The 16,844-nt window shown below is 43.4% G+C and overlaps 1 protein-coding gene across 2 annotated transcripts in view; it reads left to right on the top strand.

Annotated features, from left to right (window-relative positions):
* Window positions 1–16,844, top strand: part of LOC139265722 (transmembrane gamma-carboxyglutamic acid protein 3) — an 84,607-nt gene that overhangs the window by 35,727 nt on the left and 32,036 nt on the right. For both annotated transcript variants that reach the window (XM_070883011.1, XM_070883010.1), the window contains exon 2: window positions 15,980–16,025. In XM_070883011.1, coding sequence (XP_070739112.1) covers window position 16,025 — 1 coding nt within the window. In that variant the 5' untranslated portion in view covers window positions 15,980–16,024. The remainder of the gene's footprint in view (window positions 1–15,979; window positions 16,026–16,844) is intronic.

The raw sequence follows: 16,844 nt of genomic DNA, 5'->3' as shown, positions 1-16,844 counted from the left end.
GGTCTAGTAAGGAGGGGGAACTGAGGGAAATCTTTATTAGTCGGGAAATTGTGTTGGGGAAATTGATGGGATTGAAGGCCGATAAATCCCCAGGGCCTGATGGACTGCATCCCAGAGTACTTAAGGAGGCGGCCTTGGAAATAGCGGATGCATTGACAGTCATTTTCCAACATTCCATTGACTCTGGATCAGTTCCTATGGAGTGGAGGGTAGCCAATGTAACCCCACTTTTTAAAAAAGGAGGGAGAGAGAAAACAGGGAATTATAGACCGGTCAGCCTGACCTCAGTAGTGGGTAAAATGATGGAATCAATTATTAAGGATGTCATAGCAGTGCATCTGGAAAATGGTGACATGATAGGTCCAAGTCAGCATGGATTTGTGAAATCATGCTTGACAAATCTTCTGGAATTTTTTGAGGATGTTTCCAGTAAAGTGGACAAAGGAGAACTAGTTGATGTGGTATATTTGGACTTTCAGAAGGCTTTCGACAAGGTCCCACACAAGAGATTAATGTGCAAAGTTAAAGCACATGGGATTGGGGGTAGTGTGCTGACGTGGATTGAGAACTGGTTGTCAGACAGGAAGCAAAGAGTAGGAGTAAATGGGGACTTTTCAGAATGGCAGGCAGTGACTAGTGGAGTGCCGCAAGGTTCTGTGCTGGGGCCCCAGCTGTTTACATTGTACATTAATGATTTAGACGAGGGGATTAAATGCAGTATCTCCAAATTTGCGGATGACACTAAGTTGGGTGGCAGTGTGAGCTGCGAGGAGGATGCTATGAGTCTGCAGAGTGACTTGGATAGGTTAGGTGAGTGGGCAAATGCATGGCAGATGAAGTATAATGTGGATAAATGTGAGGTTATCCACTTTGGTGGTAAAAACAGAGAGACAGACTATTATCTGAATGGTGACAGATTAGGAAAAGGGAAGGTGCAACGAGACCTGGGTGTCATGGTACATCAGTCATTGAAGGTTAGCATGCAGGTACAGCAGGCGGTTAAGAAAGCAAATGGCATGTTGGCCTTCATAGCGAGGGGATTTGAATACAGGGGCAGGGAGGTGTTGCTACAGTTGTACAGGGCCTTGGTGAGGCCACACCTGGAGTATTGTGTATAGTTTTGGTCTCCTAACTTGAGGAAGGACATTCTTGCTATTGAGGGAGTGCAGCGAAGATTCACCAGACTGATTCCCGGGATGGCGGGACTGACCTATCAAGAAAGACTGGATCAACTGGGCTTGTATTCACTGGAGTTCAGAAGAATGAGAGGGGACCTCATGGAAACGTTTAAAATTCTGACGGGTTTAGACAGGTTAGATGCAGGAAGAATGTTCCCAATGTTGGGGAAGTCCAGAACCAGGGGTCACAGTCTGAGGATAAGGGGTAAGCCATTTAGGACCGAGATGAGGAGAAACTTCTTCACCCAGAGAGTGGTGAACCTGTGGAATTCTCTACCACAGAAAGTAGTTGAGGCCAATTCACTAAATATATTCAAAAGGGAGTTAGATGAAGTCCTTACTACTCGGGGGATCAAGGGTTATGGCGAGAAAGCAGGAAGGGGGTACTGAAGTTTCATGTTCAGCCATGAACTCATTGAATGGTGGTGCAGGCTAGAAGGGCTGAATGACCTGCTCCTGCACCTATTTTCTATGTTTCTATGTTTGCTTCCGGCCTCTGAGTCAGTTTTGGATACAAATTGCCACTTTGCATTGGATCCCATAGGCTTTTACTTTTGTGATCAGTTTGCCAAGTGGGAACTTATCAAAAGCCTTGCTAAAATCCATATGCACTACATCAAATGCATTGCCCTCATCAACCCTCTTTGTTACCTCCTCAGAAAATTCAATCAAGTTAGTCAGACACGCTGTAACAAATCCATGCTGACAGTCCTTGATTAATCCATGTCTTTCTAAATGATGATTTATCCTGTTCCTCAGAATTCTTTCCAATAATTTTTCCACCACCGAGGTAAGGCTGACAGACATGTAATTACTTGGTCTATCCCTTTCTCCCTTTTTAACCAAAGGTACGTTAGCAGTCCTCCAGTCCTCCAGCAACATACCTGTAGCCAGAGAGGATTGGAAAATGATGATGAGAACCTTTGCTTTTTACTCTTTTACTTCTCTTAACAGCCTGGGACACATTTCATCCTGGCCTGGGGATTTATCCACTTTCAAAGCTGCGAAACTCCTTAATACTTCCTCTCTCACTACGTTTATTTCATCTAATATGTCACACTGCTCCTCCCTGATTGCAGTGTCTGCATTGCCCCTCTCTTTTGTGAAAACAAACGTAAAGTATTCATGATGAACCATACCCACGTCTTCTGCCTCCACACACAGATTACCTCTATGGTCTCTCATAGGCCCTACTCTTTCTTTCGTTATCCGCTTGCTCTTAATGTATGTACAAAACATCTTTGGGCTTTCCTTAATTTTACTTGCCAAAATGTTTTCATGCTCTCTCTTTGCTTTCCTAAATGCCTTTTTAATTTCACCCCTGTACTTTCTATACTCCTCTAGAGTTTCTGCAGTATTCTTCTTAAACAGTCCCTCGGAGGCGAGAATGACTTGCTTCCACACTAATATGAATTCTTCGGTGACTGATGAATCTAATGTGGGCCCTACAGTCTCTGTCACAGGTGGGGCAGACGGTGGTTGGAGGGACGGGTGGGTGGTGTGCTTGGGTTGTTGTGCGCTTTGGCTAAATCACATCTCCGCTCAGTAACATTGGCTTTCCACCAATTGAGAACTTTTATTCCTGGTCTATCATTGTCCTTTTTCAAAACAACCCTAAATCTAATTGAATTATGATCACAACATGTCCAGAGAACTATAGGCCAGTCAGCTTAACATCAGTGGTAGGAAAAACAATGGAATCCCTACTAGAGGAGAAAATAGAAGAACATCTAGAAACCAGAAATATAACAATAAATATGGATTTCAAAAGTGAAAGTCTTGTTTGACCAACCTCATTGAATTTTTTGCAAAGGGAACAGAGAAAGTAGACAATGGTAATTTTCAAAAGGTCTTCGATAAGGTACCGCATAACTAATGAATACGGTTAGGGAATGCGGAGTCAGGGGACAAGTAGCAGAATGGATAGCTAGCTGTCTTTAAGACAGAAAGAAAAGAGTAGGGGTAAAGGGCAGCAATTCAGAATGGCAGAAGGTGGGAAGTAGTGTTCCACAAGGATCAGTGCTGGGACCACTGTTATTTACAATTTATATTAACGATTTAGACTTTGGCATCAAAAACGCAGTTTGTAAATTTGCAGACTACACCAAATTGTGTGTGTGGGGGCGGTGGGGGTGGGGGGAAGACAGTCAATACTGAGGAGGACTGCAACAAATTACAAGAAGACATAAATAAACTTAAAGAATAGGACTTATAATTTCCAAATGAAATTCAACTGAGATAAATATGAGGTATTACATTTTGGTAAGAAAAATAGGGAGGTCACATATTACTTGGAAAATAAGAAGCCAAATGGGGTAGAGAAGCAAAGGGATCTCAGAGTACAAATGCACAAATCACTAAAATTATCAACGCAGGTTAACAAGGCCATAAAGAAAGCAAACCAAGAACTAGGGTTTATTTCTAGAAGGATAGAATTGAAAAGTAGTGAAGTTATGCTAAACTTGTATCAACCTTGGTGAGACCACATTTGGAGTATTGTGTGTAATTCTGGTTGCCATATTATAAAAAGGATGTAGAGCACTGGAGAGAGTGAAGAGAAAATTTACAAGGATTATACCAGAAATGCGAGCGTATGCGTATCAGGAAAGGATGAACAAGCTCAGTCTCTTTTCTCCTTGAGGTGTGACATAATGGAGGTCTTTAAAATTTATGAAAGATTTTGATAGAGTGGATACAGAGAGAATGTTTCCACTTGTGGGGAAGAGCATGACTAGAGGTCATCAATATAAGATAGCCACCAAGAAATCAAATAGGGAATTCAAAAGAAACTTCTTTACCCAGAGAATGGTGACAATGTGGAACTCGCTACCACAGGGAGTGGTTGAATCGAATAGTATAAATGCATTTAAGGGGCGGTTAGATAAGCATATGAGGGAGAAGGAATAAAGGGCTATGCTGATAGGGTTAGATGAGGAAAGATGGAAGGCGGCTCGAGTGCAGCATAAGCACTGGCATCGACTGGTTGGGCTGAATGGCCTATTTCTGTGCTGTATATCCTATATAATCCAATGTAAGTTGACACAGGAGTAGATAATTAGCTCTGAACTGGGAAGGGAGGGGAATAGTAAACAATTTGACAACAATAAAATAATTTAACAATCAGAGTTAGCAACTCTATTCTCTCTCTCTCTCTCTCACCTTTCTAACCAGTCCAATAGGGTAACATTTAATCAATCCTGTTTGACATGTGCACATATCAAATATCTTTTTCTACTTGAGTGACATTGTGAGTGGTATTCCTTCATCATAATGTCATCAAAACGTAACCTAATAATTGTTGTGCATCTGTAAAGTATGCACTCCCATGTTCCGCCACCAGGGAGTGCATCCCCTGAAGTCCCAAGGGATCCCGGCATCCCCTGAAGTCCCAAGGGATCCCTTGGGAGCACTGTATATAAGCCGCCCCCTAAGGCCTGTTCCTCACTCTGGAGTGTCTTAATAAAGACTGAGGTCACTGTTACTTTAACCTCCCTGTGTGCAGTCTCATCTATGTTCGGAACACAATAACTGGCGTCGAGTATATGAATCCAACGCAAAGATGCAGCAAATTGTGGGCATCCTGGAGAAGTTCTCGGAGGGTGAGGACTGGGAAGCCTATGTCGAACGGCCAGACCAGTACTTTGTAGCCAACGAACTGGATGGAGAAGGATGCACTGCAAAAAGGAGAGCGGTCCTCCTCATGGTCTGCGGGGCACCGACCTACATTCTCATGAAGAATCTTCTGGCTCCGGTGAAACCCACAGATAAGTCGTATGAAGAGCTGTGTACACTGGTTCGGGAGCATCTTAACCCGAGGGAATGCTGATGGCGAGTGCAGAAACCACAAGTCTGCAAATGCCAGCAGGCCTCAGGTGACCCAGATGACTGAGTCTGCAACAAAGGATGAATGCAAGGCAATTCACACCTTGTTGGCGTTGTGGAGGTTTCCATTCAGCCTATTCATGCCGCTTCAAAGGGTATGTTTGCTAGAGCTGTGGAACAGTGGGGCACCTGCAAAACCTGCTAACCACCACGTGGCAGAGGAAGATCGGTCCATGGTGGATCAAAGCAATTTTGAGCCTCAGAGAGAGGAGTCAGATGCTGAAGTACACGGGGTGCATACATTTTCGACGAAATGTCCACTTATAATGCTAAATGTAAAATTGAATGCCTTACCCGTAGCCATGGAACTGGACACTGGCGCTAGCCAATCCATCATGAGTAAAAAGATGTTTGATAGACTGTAGTGCAACAAGGCACTCAGACCAGCCCTGAGCCCTATCCACACGAAACTGAGAATGTACACCAAAGAGCTTATCACTGTCCTGGGCAGCGCCATGGTCAAGGTCACCTACGAGAGCATGGTGCACGAACTGCCACTCTGGATTGTCCTGGGCGATGGCCCCACACTGCTTGGAAGGAGCTGGTTGCGCAAAATCCGCTGGAACTGGGATGACATCTGAGCGCTATCACATGTCGATGAGGCCTCGTGTACCCAGGTTCTAAAGAAATTTCCTTCCCTTTTTGAGCCAGGCATTGGAAACTTTTCCAGGGAGAAGGTGCGGATCCACTTGGTCCCAGAGGCACGACCCATTCACCACAAGGCGCGAGCGGTTCCTCACATGATGAGGGAGAGAGTGGAAATCGAGCTGAACAGGCTGCAACGCGAGGGCATCATCTCCCCAGTGGAATTCAGCGAGTGGGCCAGCCCGATTGTTCCAGTACTCAAAAGTGATGGCACGGTCAGGATTTGCGGCGCTTATCAAGTAACTATTAATCGTTTCTCGCTACAGGACCAATACCCGCTACCTAAGGCTGACAACCTATTTGCAACGCTGGCAAGGCATTGCTCGACCTGACTTCGGCCTACATGACGCAGGAGCTGGAGGAGTCTTCGAAGGGCCTCACCTGCATCAACACGCACAAGAGACTGTTCATCTACAACAGATGCCCATTTGGAATTCGGTCGGCTGCAGCGATCTTCCAGAGAAACATGGAGAGCCTACTCAAGTCGGCACCACGCACGGTGGTTTTTCAGGGTGACATATTGGTCATGGGTCGGGACACTGTCGAGCACCTACAAAACCAAGAAGAGGTCCTCCAGCGACTGGATCGCATAGGGCTGCGGCTGAAGAGGTCAAAATGCGTCTTCATGGCAACAGAAGTGAAGTTTTTGGGGAGAAAGATCACGGCGGACGGCATTCGGCCCACTGACACTAAGACAGAGGCTATCAGGAACGCCCCCAGGCCACAGAACATCACAGAGCTGCGGTCGTTCCTGGGACTCCTCAACTATTTTGGTAACTTCCTACCGGGGTTAAGCACCCTCTTAGAGCCCCTACATGTGTTATTGCATAAAGGTGAGAACTGGGTATGAGGAAAAGAACAAATAATTGCTTTTGAGAAAGCCAGAAACATTTTCTGCTCCAACAAGCTGCTTGTATTGTATAACCCGTGTAAAAGACTTGTGCTAGCATGTGATGCATCGTTGTACTGAGTCGGGTGTGTATTACAACAAGCTAACATTGTGGGGAAGTTGCAACCTGTCGCCTCCAGGAGCTTGTCTAAGGCCGAGAGAGCCTACGGCATGATTGAGAAAGAGGCATTAGCGTGTGTGTTCAGGGTAAAGAAAATGCATCAGTACCTGTTTGGCCTCAAATTTGAGCTGGAAACCGATCACAAGCCCCTCACATCCCTGTTCGCTGAAAACAAGGGGATAAATACTAATGCCTCAGCCCGCATACAAAGGTGGGTACTCGCGCTATCAGCGTATAACTATACCATTCGCCACAGGCCAGGCAACGAGAACTGTGCGGATGCTCTCAGTCGGCTACCATTGCCCACCACGGGTGTGGAAATGGCGCAGCCTGCAAACTTATTGATGGTGGTGCAGCCCATAGACTTGTTGATGGTCATGTAAGCATTTGAAAATGATAAATCACCTGTCACGGCCCGCCAGATTAGGACTTGGACCAGCCAAGATCCTCTGCTGTCCCCAGTAAAAAACTGTGTACTGCATGGGAGCTGGGCCAGCATCCCCGTTGAAATGCAAGAGCTAATTGTAATGCCTGTAAGCTTGTAATGTTTGTAGCTCCACACTGTGGATGTGGACGTATTGTGTACTGCAAGTGCATAGTTAATCCTTAAACAGAACTCGGCAGTTTCCGAAGATTTCCGAGAGAGCTGCCTCCATGTTAGGAGCTGTGTGTGCTTGTTCTCTGTGAATATATCACATTTGGCGACTGAGATGGGATTTTTCGGATGATTTAAAGCTAAAATTTTGTTGGTGAAGGATTCAGCCAGTCGACGGAGAGACTTTGGAAGTTTCTGTCTTTAGAAAAAAGCTACAAAATCCGAGGTAAAATACAGCACATGGTGTGAACAGCTAGAGATTAAAATGGCAGGTTTATTGGGACATTTAGATGAATATAGACACGACCGGGAATGTTTTAAAGCGTATGTGGATTGGCTAGAAATGTATTTCACTGCAAATAACATAATCGAAGTTCCAGCCAATTGCAGTCCAGAACCAGGCTGTATTGGAACGTGAGAGCGATTTTCTTATTGGAGGCAGGTCCAGCATTATACGAAACCCTTGTGCCTGACGAGCCAAAGGATACAACGCTTAGAGATTTTAACGTAGCTGGAGCAGCACTATAACCACAAACCGGTAGAAATTGCTGAAAGCTATCGTTTCGGGATTCAGAATCAAAAGGCTGATGAAAGTATCAGTGATTACATCATAGCATTAAAAAAGCTATCGATGCACTGTAATTTTGGAAACTTTCAAAACCAAGCATTACGGGATCGTTTTGTTTGTAGGGTGAAAAATGATGCGATCAGAAGGAAGTTATTGACGATGGATGACTTGACTTTTGAGATTGCTTGTCAGACAGCGAGGTCGATGAGTATGACCGAACAATATTCCCGAAAATTAAATAATGATTACGGTTGTCAGTCAACCGAGGTAAATCACCTGCAGATTCAAAGTAAAAGACGGGCATGGCTGAAAGTCTCAGAAACTGGAAATTCTACCAGAGCGTCAAAGTCATGTTATAGGTGCCTGGGACAGCACATTGCTCAGAGTTGTCCATACGTGAAGGCAGAGTGTTTCTTCTGCAGAAAGACTGGGCATCTGGCGAAGGCATGCCGGCTAAGGGTAAACCAGCTTTTAAAACTATGAGTCCAGCGTTCAAAGCTATGAGTAGAAATCCCAAGAGATTACATAGCATGGAAGAACAACAACAGGACGAGGAGATGTTATAGTTACACGTCATCAGGAGCACAAGGTTAACGGACAGCGATTTGGGAAGCATCAAAATCCACATAGATGTTGCAGGATTCAAGATACCAATGGAAATTGATATGGGTGCATCCATGAGTGTAGTACCGGAGTCACTGTACCTCGACAAATTGCGTGATTTCCAAGATGGAGCTGCGAGGCTACTCATGATCTACCACAGAAATTTTCTCTCCTGACACCGTACCAGTGAAATATAAAGATCAATTTCAGAACTTGCCTCTAATAGTAGTGAAAGGAGACAAGTCTGCCTTACTAGGAAGAAATTGGTTGAGCTCACTGAAGCTGGATTGGAATAAGATTTTCTGTGTGGAAGCGAGATTTTCATCAATGGATGAGGTTATTAAGCAGTATCCGAAGGTGTTCTGTGAAACGGGCTGTCCGATCCAAGGCTTCAAGGCGAGTGTCAGGGTACAGAAGGACATTAGATCGGTTTACTACAAGCCACGTTCCGTACCATATGCACTCAAGGAGAAAGTTGAGCAAGAATTCAAAAGACTAGAGACTGAGAACATTATTTGTAAGATAGATCGATGTAATTGGGCTACACCCATTGTTGTTGTACCTAAGTCCGATGGTAAGGTAAGATTGTGTGGTGATTATAAAGTAACCGTAAATCAGGTTCTAGAGGGTAATGTCCCCAATACATTGCCGAATATAGAAAATTTGTTCACACCACTGACAGGTGGTCAGATCTTCTCAAAACTGGATCTTACGAATGCCTACTTACAGCTTGAACTAGATGAGGAGTCCAAGCCATGTTTGACTATAAATACTCATCTAGGCCTATAGCAATTTAATAGGCTACAATTTGGAGTGTCTTCCGCCCTTGCCATATTCCAAGGGCTGATATGAACCAGATTTCGCAAGGTATTGAAGGGGTAGTATGTTATTTGGATGACATACTAATTTCAGCACCAAATAGGCAAATTCATAATAACATTTTGAATGAAGTCCTCAAACGGCTAGAGAAGCACAGAGTACGAGTGTCTGCTCGTAAGTGTGAGTTATTTAAAAACTCAGTGGAGTACTTAGGGTACAGAGTAGACAAAGATGGTTTACATCCAACCATGGAAAAATTGGATGCAATTAGAAATGCACCCACTCCAAGGAATGTCACTGAACTTCGTTCATTCTTGGGTCTTTTGAACTATTGTGGGAAGTTCCTACCAAATTTGGCTACAGTATTACATCCACTGAATGAACTTTTGAAAAAACAGGCCCATTGGAAGTGATCAAAAGAATGCGATACAGCATTCAAAGAGTGTAAAAGCAAATTGGTAGAGGGCACCATGTTTGTTCACTATGACATATCTAAGGAGATATGTAATGCATGTGATGCCTCTCCGTATGGAGTTGGGGCAGTAATCTCTCATGTATTAAGTAGTGGGAAGGAGAGACCAATTGCTTTTGCTTCACGCACTCTCAGTGCCAGTGAGAGTAAGTATGTGCAAATTGAAAGGGAAGCTTTGGTATTAATTTTTGGAGTCAAGAAGTTTCACAAATAATTGTATGGTCGTAAGTTTACCATCATTACGGACCATAAGCCCCAAACAACAATCCTCCATCTAAAGTCCCCAGTTCCAACATTAGCTGCAGCCCGAATGCAGAGATGGGCTTTGATTTTGTCAGCCTATACATATGATATTGAATACAGACGATCAGCTGATCACAGTAACGCTGATGCAATGCCTAGATTGCCTTCTCCATCACAAGGTGCACCCGATAGGGAAGAAGTGTTTTATTTTTCATACATTGATGAACTGCTGAAGAGATTGGTACAGCAACCAAACGTGACCCAGTGATGTCAAAGGTGTATGAGCATATTGCAAATGGATGGCCAAACCAGGTAACAGACAAAGATACACATCCATTCTTCATTCGTAGGAATGAATTATCAGTCGATAAAGATTGTATCATATGGGGTGCAAGAGTGGTTATACCAAATAAATTCAGGTCCAGATTATTAGGAGACCTCCATGATCAGCACCTGGGAATGTGCTTGACCAAGAGTTTTGCACGCAGTTATTAATTGTGGCCAGGTCTTGATAAAGATATGGAGTACATCGTGAGGCAGTGTACGACATGTCAATCGGTAAGCAAGCAACCACCACCAGCACCATTACAGCCATGGAAATGGCCTCCCAGGGTGTGGCAAAGGCTACATATTGATTTTGCTGAGTTAGAAGGACAACAATTGTTCATTGTGATTGATAGCCATTCGAAGTGGGTTGAGGTGTTTCCAATGTGGAAAATAACAACAAGTAAAACATTGGACATTTTGCGAAAATTATTTTCTGCATTCGGCCTCCCTGAAGAAATTGTTTCGGATAATGGACCATAATTTTGTTCAGAAGAATTTGCACAATTCACGAGCAAAAATGGTGTGAAACATACCAAGGTTCCACCATACCATCCTGCGTCGAATGGTGCAGCAGAGCGCATTGTACAAATTATAAAACGTGCCCTCATAAAACAAATGTTAGATCCTAATCCAAGGAAACGACAGTGGTCATTGGATCACAAATTGGCTAATTATTTGATTACATATCGAAATACTCCTCATACAACTACTGGTAGAACACCAGCAGAGTTGTTTCTCAAACGACAGCCACGAACCAGATTCTCGTTGTTAAAGCCAAATTTGGCACAGTCCGTAGAAGAGACACAATTAAGACAGAAAGAGAGTCATGATAAAGGGAGAGTAAAAGAGAGAAGTGTGAAATTAAACCAGAAGGTGAGAGTGAAGAACCATCACCATAAATGGTTAAAGTGGTTACCAGGAAGAGTAGTGAAGATATGTGGTCCTCGCATATATTTGGTAAAGATGTTTGATAATGGACAGGTTAGGTTTGTTCATATTGATCATATTTTACCTACAGACATGGAAGGAGTTGAAGGTGGGAATGATTCAATTATTTCTGACTCATCAAATAGTTTTGATACACACCAGTAGCAAATCCTAAATTCAATGTACTGGAAACAAATCCAGGAGAAAGTCTGAGTTCGAGTCAGGAAAATAAAGAGCCTGAAGTTAGAGTGAGTTCAAATGAAAATCAAGGCATTTCCGTGGAGGAAAATGTTGATGAGCCTCGAATGAGTTCAGATTTGACACCATGTTTGGAAGGTTCTGTTCGAGAGCGAAGGTATCCCTCTTCAAAACAGAAAACGAGTGGTGAAGTTAAATTTGTAAATATGGAAGAAAAAATAAATTTATATCCTGTGTTATGTAGAAACATGAAAGTTATGTATGATGTTTGTTATGATGGCTTCTTCATTAAGGAGGGAGAAGTGTAATGTCTGTAAGCTTGTAATGTTTGTAGCTCCACACTGTGGATGTGGACATATTGTGTACTGCAAGTGCATAGTTGATCATTAAACAGAACTAGGCAGTTTCCGGAGACTTCCGAGAGAGCTGCCTCCATGTTAGGAGCTGTGTGTGCTTGTGCTCAGTGAATATATCACACTAATCAAGCCGTTCCAGCGACGAAAGGACGAGCTGTCCATTCAGGCAGACTGCCTGTTGTGGGGTAACCGCGTAGTGCTACCAAAAAAGGGGAGGGATCTCCACAACACACACCTGGGTATAGTAATGATGAAAGCGATAGCCAGATCCCACGTGTGGTGGCCTGGTATCGACTCTGAGTTAGAGTCCTGTGTACGCAATGCAGCGTGTGTGCTCAGTTGAGCAACGCACCCAGAAAGGCACCACTAAGTTTGTGGTCCTGGCCCTCCAGACCATGGTCAAGGATCCATGTCGACTATGCGGGCCCGTTTCTCGGTAAAATGTTCCTGGTGGTGGTGGATGCTTTTTCAAAATGGATTGAATGTGAAATAATGTCAGGAAGCACCACCACTGCCACCATTGAAAGCCTGAGGGCCATGTTTGCCACCCACGGCCTGCCTGACATACTGGTCAGTGACAATGGGCCATGTTTCACCAGTGCCGAATTTAAAGAATTCATGACCCGCAATGGGATAAAACATGTCACCTCGGCCCCGTTTAAACCAGCCTCCAATGGGCAAGCAGAGCGGGCAGTACAAACAATCAAACAGAACCTTAAATGAGTCACAGAGGGCTCACTCTAAACCCACCTGTCCCGAGTACTGCTCAGCTACCGAGACCCCACTTGCTCACACGGGTGCCCCCGGCTGAGCTGCTCATGAAAAGGATACTTAAAACCAGACTCTCGCTGGTTCACCCCAACCTGCATGATCAGGTAGAGAGCAGGCGGCAGCAACAAAATGTAAATGATGGTCGCGCCACTGTGTCATGGGAAATTGATCTGAATGACCCTGTGTATGTGCTAAACTATGGACATGATCCCAAGTGGATCGCGGGCACAGTGATAGCTAAAGAAGGGAGTAGGGTGTTTGTAGTCAAACTAGACAATGGACAAATTTGCAGAAAGCACCTGGACCAAACGAGGCTGCGGTTAACAGACTGCCCTGAAGAATCCACAGCAGACACCATCTTTTTCGAGCCCGCAACACACACCCAAAGGATCAACGACACCACCCCGGACCAGGAAATCGAACCCATCACGCCCTACAGCCCAGCAAGGCCAGGCTCACCCAGCAACCCTGCAGGGCCAACAACACGCCAGCCCAGCGAGGGCACAGCCAACCCACCAGTACAGACATTTGTACCGAGGCGGTCCACCAGGGAAAGAAAGGCTCCCAACCGCCTCACCTTGTAAATAGTTTCACTTTGACTTTGTGGCGGGAGTGATGTTATGTATCTGTAAAGCATGCACTCCCATGTTCCACCACCAGGGAGTGCATCCCCTGAAGTCCCAATGGATCCCAGCATCCCTTGGGAGCACTGTATTTAAGCCGGCCCTAAGGCCTGTTCCTCACTCTGGAGTGTCTTAATAAAGACTGAGGTCACTGTTACTTTAACCTCCCTGTATGCAGTCTCATCTGTGTTCAGAACACAATAATAATATCACACAATGAGTTGGACACAACATGCTGAATCTAACCAGCAGTTCAAAGCATAAACAAGGTAATTAAGGGTGATTAAGAGACTCTGGTAAAAGTGCAGGTATCTCTCCCTTTGTAATACTTTAGGAACATGGAATAATTTGGTCAATTACATTTCCCATTTTAATGAAGGTAGTAAGCCATGAATCACCCAGGATGAATGTATTAAGCTTGCATATGAGAGGTGTGATTGAGATGACATGGTTTTGGGAATGTGTTAAACTGAAATACAGATTGAACTCTTGTACTGGTGATCCAGGCTAATCAACTTATAAATAAAGATTGGTACAACAGAGTCTAGCCCACTGAAAAGTAGTCATCACTGGCCAGAGTCCTTTTCTCAAGTAGGCTGTAAAGAATACTTGTATTCAGCCTCAGTGGTATAATGAGTGAGCACATGATGGGTAGGCCTGACAGATGTATTTCTGCTGAGTTTGGAAGTTCAACCTTTGCACGTACAGTAGGAGAGCTGGGCATGCTGACTGTCAGACATCATGTCAGATACTGTAGTACCTTCATGACAGTGATTGGCAAATTACATCAACTGCAACAACCAGAAAATCATGAATTTGTAAAACTCGAGGTTCATCCATGTTGAGCTTGGCAGCCCTCTGGGGTGGAAGTGCACTTTGACTTTAATTGTTCAGTGCTGCAGCTAATTATTTTATATTTTCTTGTTCATTTAAAGGAATACAGGATAATGCTGTATAATGGGTTAACCTAGAATTTCCTTATTTATAACCTGGTACTAATCACCAATAAAAATATTCATACAGTTTACTCTTAAAGTACATTTACATATAGTTGTCCTTTTGATATGAGCTAACATCCTTCCTCCTAGATTGAGGCCAAAATATAAATATTTAGAGAACTTGCATTTTTGGGTGTTGTCAACTTCCTTTCCCCACCACTCCATTTTATTGCATTTTAGTATATTTCAACTACTAACTACTCCAGTAAGAATCATTTTCAAAGATTTTGTTCCCTCTGCATATATATGTATATATATGTTATATATAGTCTTGGAGCATGTCCCCAGCCTTTCATTTTAGCTCAGGAAAGTGGGTTAGGGAAATAAAGGGAGGGAGTAGAAATATTTAAAGAAAATTAGTGATATACCATAAAAACTGCAATTTGTATACCTGTAGGTAGTTTGTGCATGTTAATTTGTGAAAGTATTGATTTCTGACTGGCAGCAGTGTAAATCTCCTGATAGATGTGCAGCATTTAAGATGTTTTTGTGAAAGCCACATTTGCTGAGTGTATTGTATTTCTCCTTTACCAAGTCACGTAAAATACATTGCAAAAACTGAGGTAGCATTTTGATGTGATCTCCTGATGTAATCTTTTTTTAATTTGCTCTGGGTAGGAATCTCTACAACTGCTTTCAATGACACTCTGATATCCAATTGGGCGCTCATAAACACGATTATATGATTAGAGTCAGTCTCTGAATTTAGGTGCAGCATGTGGCATTTGTTTCTCATTTACATGCTGCCCCTCAGTGACATCAACGCACAGCACATGAGTTTTCACATGTATGCTGATGATATCCAGCTCTACCTCTCCTCCATCTCTCTTGAACCCTCTACCATCTCTATACTTTCAGACTGCTTGTCTGACATCCAGCATTGGATGAGTAGAAATGTTCTCCAATTAAATATTGGGAAGACCAAAGCCATTGTCTTCAGTTCACGCCACAAACTCGATTCCCTTTCCACTGATTCGCTTGCTCTCTCCCACCGCGTCTAAGGCTGATCCAAGTCTGTTCGCAACCTTGTTGTCATATTTGACCACGAATTGAGCTTCCTATCTCATATCCGTTCTATCACTAAGACTGCCCATTTCCACCTTCGTAATACCGCCCTTCTCCACCTTTACCTCAACCTATCCACTGCCAAAACCCTCATCCATGTCCTTATCACCTCTAGACTTGACTATTCCAACGCACTCCTGGCTGGCATCCCTAGTTCTACCCTCCACAAACTTGAAGCCATTCAAAACTCTGCCACTCATGTGCCAAGTCACACCAAGTCATGCTCATCCATCTCTCCGGTGCTTACTGGTTCCCAATTGAGCAACGCCTTGATTTTAACATTCTCATCTTATTTTCAAATCCCTCCATGGCCTTGCCCCTCCTTATCTCTGTAATCTCCTCCAGCCATATAATCCCCTAGACCTCTGCGCTCTGCCTGTTCTGGCCTTTTGAACATCCCCAATGTTAAATGCTCCATTGGCGGTCGTGCCTTCAGCTACCTTGGCCCTAAGCTCTGGAGTTCCCTCTCTAAATCTCTCCGCCTCTCCACTTCTCTGACCTCCTTTTAAGATGCTCCTTAAAACCTACCTCTTTGACCAAGCTTTTGGTCATCTGCCCTAACATCTCCTCATATAACTCAGTGTCAAATGTTTTTTTTTTATAACACTCCTGTGAAGCGCCTTGGGACGTTTTATTAAAAGACGCTATATAAGTATAAATTGTTGTTGTTACTAATAATAACTTTTGTCTTGTTAACAGGTATATGTGTTCTACCCAGGGAAGAACTTCTGCAGGCTAGCAAGAAGTGAGTAGAATCATTTTGTTAATGATTTTAAATTAAAAGATTTAAAACCCTTCAGTTATTCATAGCATTGTCACAAAAATTCCCAATATGGGTGGTACCGAGTGCCTTACTTTGTGGGATTGTAAACTTAGAAAACCATACAATGTTTATAATTCTTACAGTAGAAGACTGTACATTTATCATGTTAGAAATTGCCACGACAATTCAATGGCCTGGAAATTGTGGTCGGAGGCTTGTTGCTCGCGTATGTCTCTGAACCGCAAGAAAATTACATACTTACCTTGTGTCTCCAGAGCTTCCAACTCTTGTGGTCCTGAGTCTGCAGGCATATGGCTGCTTAAAGTCCCATGCATCCCTGAGGCGCATGTGATTAGTAAGTGTCCCTGGGATCATGTGGACCAGGCCAACCAATGACAAAAGGGAATTTCTATTATGCCTATGGGGATTCCATTCACGTATGGAATCCCCATATGCATACGAGGAATCACCTAATAAATACAATTTCACAGCATTGAAATAAAACTAAACACAGGTTCAAAATTAATTTAAATACCATTTAATTAAACATTTAAAATAAAAATTTAATTTTTTGAAAAATAAATGTAAACATTTTTAAATGGGACAAAAATAACCTAAACTAATTTTAAATCTAAGTGAATGCTTAAATCATTATTAACTTTTATTATAACATTTATTTTAACCCTTACACTGGTAAAAGAAAGCCTTATGCTTGCTTTTACCAGGCGTAAGGGTATGATGGGTATTGTTGGGCATTAGTTGGGCCAGCGAAAGTGAATTTGTAGCGGATGGGTACGGTCT

Source organism: Pristiophorus japonicus, chromosome 6 (assembly GCF_044704955.1).
Source record: "Pristiophorus japonicus isolate sPriJap1 chromosome 6, sPriJap1.hap1, whole genome shotgun sequence".
Classification (NCBI taxonomy): domain Eukaryota; kingdom Metazoa; phylum Chordata; class Chondrichthyes; family Pristiophoridae; genus Pristiophorus; species Pristiophorus japonicus.
The sequence above is the reverse complement of the archived record's forward strand: the minus strand, read 5'-3'. Positions and strand labels throughout refer to the sequence as shown.